Source organism: Chelonoidis abingdonii, chromosome 11 (assembly GCF_003597395.2).
Source record: "Chelonoidis abingdonii isolate Lonesome George chromosome 11, CheloAbing_2.0, whole genome shotgun sequence".
NCBI lineage: Eukaryota > Metazoa > Chordata > Testudines > Testudinidae > Chelonoidis > Chelonoidis abingdonii.
Window position 1 is genome coordinate 50,741,590 of NC_133779.1, and position 9,269 is coordinate 50,750,858.

The following is a 9,269-nucleotide window of genomic DNA, read 5'->3' on the forward strand; positions in this document are numbered from 1 at the left end:
TTTTCAAACAATTGAATATATTATTTTCCTTTTGGAAGAGGATGTGTAATTTCTATTACATGCATTGTTTACAGATGCGATTAGATCTGGATCTTCATAACCTCACTGCTGAATTGGAGAGACGAGAATCCATTTCATGTGCTGTGGAGCTGCGTGACCTCACTCTGAAACTGTATCTTGCAAGGATTTGGTCAATAGGTGTCTGCAAATCCTATTCCGAAGTAGGGCAAAGTAGGTCAGATCCAGAATCAGGGCTCTCCACGGCCTGTGCAGTAGAGCAGGGCAGCAGATGTGATTCCCAGTACTGAGCTGGCATTTGCAGCTGGGGATGTGGATTCCAGGTTCACCCTTTCCCTGCATTCTTGCTCATTCAATTGCTTGTCCCATACCTGCAGCTAGATTTACAGCCTTTGGGCCTGACTCCCTGCTACTGTGCATCATGTGCAGTCATGTATACCTCCGCTGAAAACTGCTGCTATTCTGATTAAGCAACATTATACACCTACTTTGCACAGGTGTAAATGGCTGTGCAGTGGAAGAGAGAATCAGGTCTTTCATCTCTGCACCGTGTCCTTGGTCCAAGAGCTGCAGGTGGCAAAGGCTGACCTCACTCTGTCGGTCATAATTTATAACAGCAGCAGCACTCCGTGGCTGGGCTTCTCTGTGGCACAAGGTGATCTCAGGTAATTTCTGTCTGCTGGTGTAAGCAACATGGTTGATGATGTCTTTGCATAAGACTTACAGGAGCAGCACTCCAAGATACCAACCCAATTTTGTGTAGCCTTGGAAAACACGTTCCCCCCTCCAAGGAATCTCTATAGTTTGCTTGTTCTCCCCCAGTTGCTAATGATTGCTTTGTAACTTGTATTGTGGAAAATTGATAAATGTAGCTAGGATGTGTTGCTCCATCGACTTCGCCTTTCCACCTCTGACATAGCTTCGGCAACTCTATCGCATGGACTAGCTGTATCTGTGTGACACAGCCTTCACTCCAACACATTTTGAGACAGCAGCAGTGACAATACTTAGCACTGAAATAGCACTTCACATGCACAAAGCAATGCATGGACATTAATCAATTACAAACACCCCTGTGGGATAGGGAGAGTGAGCTAAAAGTGCCCAAATTCTGGACCAGACCAATCATGATCATTCATCATTTCAGGTGCTTATCTCAGATCCATCAGATGGATCTGATGAGAGGATTTTGCCATTAGAGCCCATACATTGTTCTCAGACAGAGCAGTTAGATTACAGCAAGGCTAAGATTAGCAGTTTAAGAGACCACGTCTCCAGAGTGCATTCCGAAGCAGAGCATCCCTCTATATTTGTGGATAAGAACCATAGCTGGCAATCCCGCAGAGGTTTCCTTTGTTCCTGGACATTCGAATGTACCCTTTGTCACCAAAATGTTCACCCCAGCTGTTGGAAGGAGAAAAAACACAGAATTAAACATTAAGAGGCATTTATAGGCAGGGTTCCCCTCCCTCATTTTCTCACGTGTTTCAAGCTGTTTAACAAAGTGCAGTTCAATTCACACTAGTACAGACATATACATGCACAGCTCTATACAGCTTACTCATGCTCCACGCATATCCCAGGAGCACATTAGTCTATAGATAAATACGGCTCAGATGGATTTTCTTTTACCTGTTTTTCACAAGCCAAAAGTCCTTCCCATCCAGAGCGCCATAGCCAATAACTAGAACTCCATGATTGACGTCACCAGTGCAACGTGGATCATTGTAGACTCCTGGAAGGAAAGAATGTGTGATCACAAGGGAGTGAACAGGGACTTCTCTGCTCAGTAAAGCTGTTGTGAGCAACAGCACCCACATGGTACCAACATGCCTCTAACCTGGTCCCCTGTAAGGGGGGTAATAACAATTCCTCACTCTTTTCATCAGTAGATCACAAAGCGGGTCAGTCTCGTTATCTCCATTGTGCAGATGGTGAAACAGAGGCACAGAGCAGGCAGTTAGTTACCCTTGGAATAGAACCCAGCTCTCCACTCAGCTGTTTGGAGGTACCACCGTCTCCTCAGTAACATGTTGCAGAACAAATAGCAACTTCCTCCACATTCCCCTTTATATATAAAGAGACAGTCCACAGAAAGCAAAGGCATCACTGCTTCAAACTACATACAGCACTGGGCGTGAGGTGTTCTAGCTTAGAGAATGTACCTGATCTGTACAGGAAGAACGAAGGCTGTTTCGCATCTATGGCAACAGACACAGGTCCGATATTGGCGACGGCATCCTTCAGGGCTGCTTCATCGGCATATGGGAGCTCAATGAACTTGGAGCAGGTGGCGGCTCGCGTGGCAAGGTTATAGTGACACGTTCCGTTCTGGCAGTGGCAAATAGAAGATTAGACTAAAACCTAAAAAAACCCACTGGTTTGTTTCAAACCAAAATTCCATATTTTCAGGGTATTTTTCCTGACATGAAAAATTGAAAAATTTTTCATTTTGTTCAAACGAAACATTTCAAATGTCATTTCAAATTGACCTTTCATTTCTGAATGAGCTCTCAAAATGGTTACTTTTGACTTTTCCGTGAGGAAAAAATCAGTGGGGTTTTTGGCCAAAAATGTTTGCCAAATTTAGGTCAAATTCACAAATAGTTTTGGTGCCCTGAAAAGAGCATTTTTAGCCAATTTAATGTTTGTCAAATATTTTTTTCCCAGCTCTAATTGAGATGCCCCAGTGTTGATATCTTTCCTTTCCCATCACTCAGGTAAGAAGAAATAGGAGGATTCAGCCATCAATGAGCGCAATGAAAATTTGCAGCACATATTTCATCTATGGATTTATGAGCCTCTATGCCTCTATGATAGAGGGAGGTATCATTAGCTGGGTTTCACAAAGAAGACTGAGGAACAAACAGAGCTAAGACCTGTGTACAAGTCCCTCTGCTCTAGCCACTAGGTACCACTCTCCACGCAACATTGGGATTACACGCCAGGAATCCTGACTCCAAGGTCTACTGCTCTAACCACTAAAGAACACTGCCTGCAGACCTCTTCTCTTGTTCTTTGTGCTGATACAAACAGCACAGGAAGACCCAGTAAAACAAGCCACAAAGAACAGAATGCTACACACTCGCAAGAAAAGATGCCAGCAACGGACTAAGAAAAGGCCTATGGAGTCTCTGTGTTTTTGGGGATGTCTACACTGCATTGTAATCCTGGGACTGTGAGATCCAGGCTTTTGGACTCAGTGTTTCCAAGCCCACGCTTGAGCATCCACACTGCACTGTAAACTTGGGTTTACAATTCCTGGGCCCAGATCTCACAGCCGTTCTAATGTGTCCATACTGCCCTACACAGATCTTCTGACTCAGGTCTGCAGCTTTTGCTGCACCCACTCTGAAAAATGACAAGATGTGGACCCAACTCAGCAGGACTCTGACTCGGACTCTGACCCACCCCCAAGGTCATAGGACCTGGGGCCTCAGCGCTTGCTGATCTGAGTCAGGCTGATTTGTGTGTGGATGGAAGGGGAGCCTGGGCTCAAATTGGAGTCAGAACCCGGGCTTAGTGTGCAGTGTAGACAGACCGTCTATGTGTCTTAAACTTGGATACCAACCTGAGCGATGTATGGATAGGCGGAGTCCGAATCAATGCCATCATTATCAATGATGTACTGGAAGGCTTGGGTCATAAATCCACCTCTGCAGCCATCATTCCCGTACATAATGGAACAGTCGACTAGGTTCTGTGCGCTGAGAGACACCAGGTTTCCAGTTTTCAGTTTCACCTGGGCTTCTAGGGCACCGACAGCACTGAAAGCCCAGCAGGCGCCACAGGCCAGCTAAAAAAACAGAGACATGCGTTCAGCCACTGCTGTGATGGGCACCCATGTCAGGAGGGGAACACATTGAGCTTCCCACCTGATTTTTCACATCCGTAACACATCCCTTGTCCCTCCAGTCCATGGAGTCAGGCACTTTGCTGCCAGGGCGTGGCCTGTAGGTAGAATTCCGGTCAGGTCGGTGGGGAATTTTCACTCCAGTTAACAAAGCAGCCACTTCCTCGCTGGTCTAGTTAAAAGAACACACACACCCTTCAGACTGACATCCCTTCGATGTACAGACTGGCCCTGAACACTGGGGACATTCAGATACAAACTCTGTGGTTCAGGTTCAACTCTTGTTCATTGATACAGTGTTTTCCTTTATGCAGTGAAAAATATGAGCACGCCTGAATGCTGGGGATCAGCCTGGCTGAAACAATAGCCCATGCTGTAGCTTTGTTTGCTGGGAACTCTGGATTCTGTGATTCTTCACATGCTAATCCTCCTCCCCCAGGACATTGCTGGGGATAAAACCCAGGACTAGCACTGTTGGAAAGTTTTCAAACAAAAACCTTTTTTTTTTGCTTAAAAAATGCATATTGGGGCAATTGAAACATTGCGTGAACTCACCTTGAATTTGAAAAATTGTTTCAGCCAGGAAAAAAAAATTCAAAATTAGTCAAAATGTTTGGGTTCAAAATGACTTTTCAGTTCAAATTTTACTTCCATTTTATTTATTTATTTTTCAAAAAGGTAAAATAATCTAGAAAAATAAATGTGTTGTCTGACCCTATATGAATTGTTTTAATCTTTTTTTCATTTCACTACTGCTATTTCGGGTCCACCTAGAACTAACTTTTGATTGATTGATTTTTTCGGCCACCAAACCAAAAAAATCTATCCTTCACATAGCTCTAACCAGGAGCACCAGCATTGCCAAGTCTCTTCATTTTATTGAAAGTGTCCCAATATCTGGTGTTTTCCTTAAAACACCAATGTGGAGGGGAGGCGGTTGTGAGATTGCACAAAAATTTCAGCTTTTTTTTAAGTTTCCATCTCTCGTGTAGCTGTGGAGAATTGCAGGAAAACATCTCTCTTAAAAGCGCAAAACCCAGAGGCAAATAAAAAGAACCCCCAGACTTAGACATTCTTCAAATCCCAGGATTTTTCAGCCTCCCATAATTTTAGGGGCCTGACTCCTAAATTCTGAATGCTTGGTGCTGGCAGTAACAGGATCTGATGCACAAGCCCCTGCAATTTCAGTTAAAGGAGGAACTTCTTTAACCAGCAATAGCCTAGCAGACAGGTTGTGTGTTATTCCACACATGACATTTCTCATGGGGGTAAGGCAGGGTGGCAGACACAGTAAGGTAGAGAAGCAGGAACCTGCGGGAATGGGATTCCCACCCTTTTGACCTCACATGCACTGTATGTGCAAGGTCACACTGCTTGAAGGATGCCATTTGACACAAACATGCTGGGAGGAGGGGGTCACACCAGCAGCGGGCTAGCAGAGGATGGAGTACCTGCACTTAAAAACTTAAGGACTACCCCCCTGATGGCAGATTTCCCATACACACCCCTGACCCAAGCAAGTAGAACAAAGGTTTGCACAGCTCTCTCGGGAACAGTGACGGGGGCAGGTTACTGCTGGAGGATGCATAGAGGTGCTGTGGTTTGGGGGCCTACCTCTGCATGGCTCATACTGACCATGGATTGGCTGGAGTTTATTCTATCCGGAGCTTATTCTGCCCCAGATTCAGTTACATTCTCTGGCCACAGCACCCCAGAGGAGCAAAGATAATTCCCATGTAACCTCTTTGGAGTTTAGAGAGCATGGCCCCTTTAAATCTTTTTAAGGGAAAGAGTGCAGGAAAAATACAGTGCAGGAGGGAGGGAGAGAGTGAGAAAAAAAGAGGGAAACTCCAGGGGGCAGCACTGGAGCTCCAGGGAGAGAGGCAGTCGGCAGGCCCTGGAAAAGTGACGCAGGGAGAACCTGCCTGAGGCCTGAGGAGGACAGGCCCGATGGAGGACAGCCCAGGACAGGAGCCAGGAGGAGCCCGGTGCCAGGACAGGCCGGAGCTGGACCCAGTATCACTGCTGCCCAGAGCTGCATGGGGCTGAGAGTACTGGGGCTTGTGACTCTGCATGGGGAACAAAGAGGGAGGTTGCTAAATAGTTAAGTGGGGAGGTGGTCGCTCTGTGTAGCTTTGCAGAAAGCGGCGGAAGAGGGCACCAGAGGGGCTTGTTGGGGGGAAAGTTCACTGGCGCCGAAGATGACCAGGAGCACCATAGACTCAGCACTGGACTGGAACTTTGCTCAGGCCTCCTGAACAATGTGTGCAGACACATTGCTCAGTGTCTGTCCTTCCAGACTGTGCTACCACTGGGCCCGTGGGGCCTTAGTTTGAATGCAGCCCTGTTTTATCCTCTGCTATATTTCCCCTTGTTGTTTTTCTCCTCTCATCCCTCTGTAAATAAATATTTCCCTTGTTATATCCATTGTACTTTTAGTGTGGGTGCGTGTGTTCTCTCAGGGGGGTTTGGAACAGGTGCCCCTGGAGTGGAAGGGATTTCTCCTGCTGTATTCCTGCGCATGCCTTCTCTTGGCCAGAGCTACCTGCAGAGCAGAGTCCATCTTGGCCACAAGGGTGCTAAAGTTACACTTGGTGGCCCATGCGGGGACTTTACAGTACACACACACACAGCCCTACGTTGCGCACCCTGGGCTCTTCTTCACAGAGCAAAGAAACTCCTGAGTGACTTTCATCTCAGTTTTAAGAAAAAAAAATGGAGAGAGGATTATTAGAGGACCTGTGCCGAGGGGCATGAATCCCAGTAACCAAAGTTGTGCTGGTGGTGGGGTTCCCAGAAGAGGTGGAACCAAATGAAATTGAGGAGAGAACTGAAATACTAGGGAGGGTAAAGGTCCACACCTGTATTTACAACTGCAAAGTGAAGGGCATGGTAGCACTATGTACTCACTCCAAGGAAGCAGATCTTGATCAAGTGCCCAAAGAGGTGCAAGTAGAAGGTATCCCCTGGACAATTCTGGGGGCAAAGCAGTCCCCTCCTAGTTTGCCCGTGTCACTTGAGGTGGATTCTTTAGCACAGAAATTGAAAGCTCTGATGGTGGATGAAAAGCGGACAAGAGAAGAATTAATTTTGGCATCAGGCAAGGCTCCAACACCTGCAGCATCCAGTCTGGTGGGATGGGCCAAAGAGTTAGGAAATGCTCTCAAAGGTGTATTGAAGCCAGTATATGACAGTGCTCCATACAAGCTGTTACGTTCTTTCTCAGGGGTGTCACCAGTACCTTCAGGGGAGGATGCTTACGAGACCTGGAGGGATTTTATGGTGCCACTTGTCCAAGAATGGGAATGCTCTGATCCAGAGAAGCAGAAACATGTGCTTGAGAGTCTGAGGGGACCTGCCATGCAAATTATCCGAGCCCTGAAAGACTCACAGAGAGCTGCCACAGTGCAAGACTATTTAACCGCTCTTGAGAGTGTCTGCGGTGCTACTGATAGCAGTGAAGACCTGTATTATTGTTTTTGCCATATCTATCAGGAGCCCCACGAATGATTGTCAGATTTCATCAGGAGACTAGAGGATTTGCTACAGCAGGTAGTGCGGAAGGAGGGCATCCCCACCAAGCGCACTGATTCCACTAGGTTGGACCAAATCCTTCAGGACACTCGACAAGATGGCTTGATGTTGTGGCGACTGCAGCTGATGGAGCGAGCCCCAAACCCACCCCCATTCCACAAGCTCATTCGAGAGATAACGTGAAGAGGAGGAGCGATTGTTGCAAGTGGATGCAGTGGTGCAGCCGAAGATGGTAGGGAGTCACACCACCACAGTGCTTAGAGAGATGAAAGACGCCCCATGGCAGTGGCAGGAGAGATTTGACCCGAGAAGTGGCCATGATGAAGGCTCAGGGACATACTGTGCTATCCTCAAGAGGGGAGAGTAGCAGGAGGGATGATAGCCAGCGAGGTTTCTGTTATAACTGTGGAAGAGATGGTCACTATGCCTTGGACTGCCAGAACAAGACAGATTGTGCTACTTGGTCTGTAGCGATATTTTTTTAACTTACCATGTCTGCCAGGTGGTTCATGCCCAGCTCATAGGAATGCAGCCCCAGTGAGTGCTCAAGGTTATGCAGCATAACGAGGTTGAGGTTCTTTTCCCAGGTCATGCGCCGTTCCCCTTCCTCTTTCTGGAACCAAAGCACAGCCCCCGTGTTACTATGCAGTGGCCCAGAGGAAATCATCTGCAGTATAAATGAGCTATAGTTCTACAGTGCTTTTTTATCCCCCAGGAATTTTTATTTTGCAAAAATGTTGCCCAAATCCTGCAACACTCACTCCAGCAAAACTGCCTAGTAAATCAAGGGGAGTCTTAACAAGTTAACCGTGGCAAGATTGAGTCCTTCCCCGGCCCACAAATGCAGCTAGTTCTGGAGTGGTGTGCAGGAGCTTTTTTAACAGCACACAGCAACACTGCACAAAACGGTTCATTTATTAAATGCTGAAATGAACCATTTTCCCCACCTTTCCATCTTATTTTTTTTAATTCAATTAAAACAATTTGCCAAAATCAAGCCGAATTCCCCAATTTTTTCTGTCAACCCAATTCTGCATTTTTCCACCCAAAAAACCAGAAAAGAGTTGCATGAAAAATTTCACCTGGCTCTAATATATCCCAAACAAAACACGCTTTAAAAAATCAGGTAACCCCCGTGATGGTTTAGGCAAGGTGGAGGGTTCATACAGGGCACAATGTACATTAAAACTGAACACATTTCTGAAAGCAGAGAGAGCTTTGCAATCTCCATGAGAAGAGCAGGAGGCAGCGTTCTCAGTGAGAGCTGGCATAGGGCTGGCATGCTAAGATCCCGGATACCTCCCTCGCTTTAACCCCACAGCTGCACAGACCCCACCTTGTGGCTGTATTGCTTGCCATAGGTTTTCTTCCAGAGCTCCCAGTGGTTATCCAGCGTCGGGTCTGAGTGTAGATGTGCAGAAGCAGCAGCAGCAAAAGAGGCCAAGAAGATACAAACCAACAATTTCATTCTGCTCAGCTAGAAAAAAAAAGAGCATGCTGGTGAAAGATAAGATCTGCATGGTTAAGTCAAGTGTCTCAATTTCCTTCACTCAGTGATGGTGCAAAAGATCCAGCACTGACTTGCTGAGATTTCTCCACTCTCTCTGCCATGAGCAAAGTATCAAGAAGGAAATAGTGATCCTGCAGCAGCTCTCACACTGAGCCATCCGGCAGCTTGTACCTCTTGGGGGTGAGGGGGCAGGTGAAGGTGTCATAAATAGATAGCTCAGGGTTAATGTTTCTTTCACCTGTAAAGGATTAACAAAGGGAACCAAACACCTGACCAGAGGACCAATCAGGAAACCGGATTTTTCAAAGCTCAGGGGAGGGAATTTTTTGGGTCTGTGTCTTTGTCTGGCTCTCA

The 9,269-nt window shown here is 46.6% G+C and overlaps 1 protein-coding gene across 2 annotated transcripts in view; it reads right to left on the reverse strand.

Annotated features, from left to right (window-relative positions):
- The window catches only part of LOC116817623 (cathepsin S-like), a 25,202-nt gene continuing 15,933 nt past the window's right edge, over positions 1-9,269 (reverse strand). For both annotated transcript variants that reach the window (XM_032767933.2, XM_032767934.2), the window contains exons 2-8: positions 8,742-8,882; positions 7,896-8,018; positions 3,894-4,043; positions 3,590-3,814; positions 2,184-2,349; positions 1,651-1,753; positions 1-1,422 (exon numbers count right to left, since the gene is read on the reverse strand). In XM_032767933.2, coding sequence (XP_032623824.1) covers positions 1,323-1,422; positions 1,651-1,753; positions 2,184-2,349; positions 3,590-3,814; positions 3,894-4,043; positions 7,896-8,018; positions 8,742-8,873 — 999 coding nt within the window. In that variant the 5' untranslated portion in view covers positions 8,874-8,882 and the 3' untranslated portion in view covers positions 1-1,322. The remainder of the gene's footprint in view (positions 1,423-1,650; positions 1,754-2,183; positions 2,350-3,589; positions 3,815-3,893; positions 4,044-7,895; positions 8,019-8,741; positions 8,883-9,269) is intronic.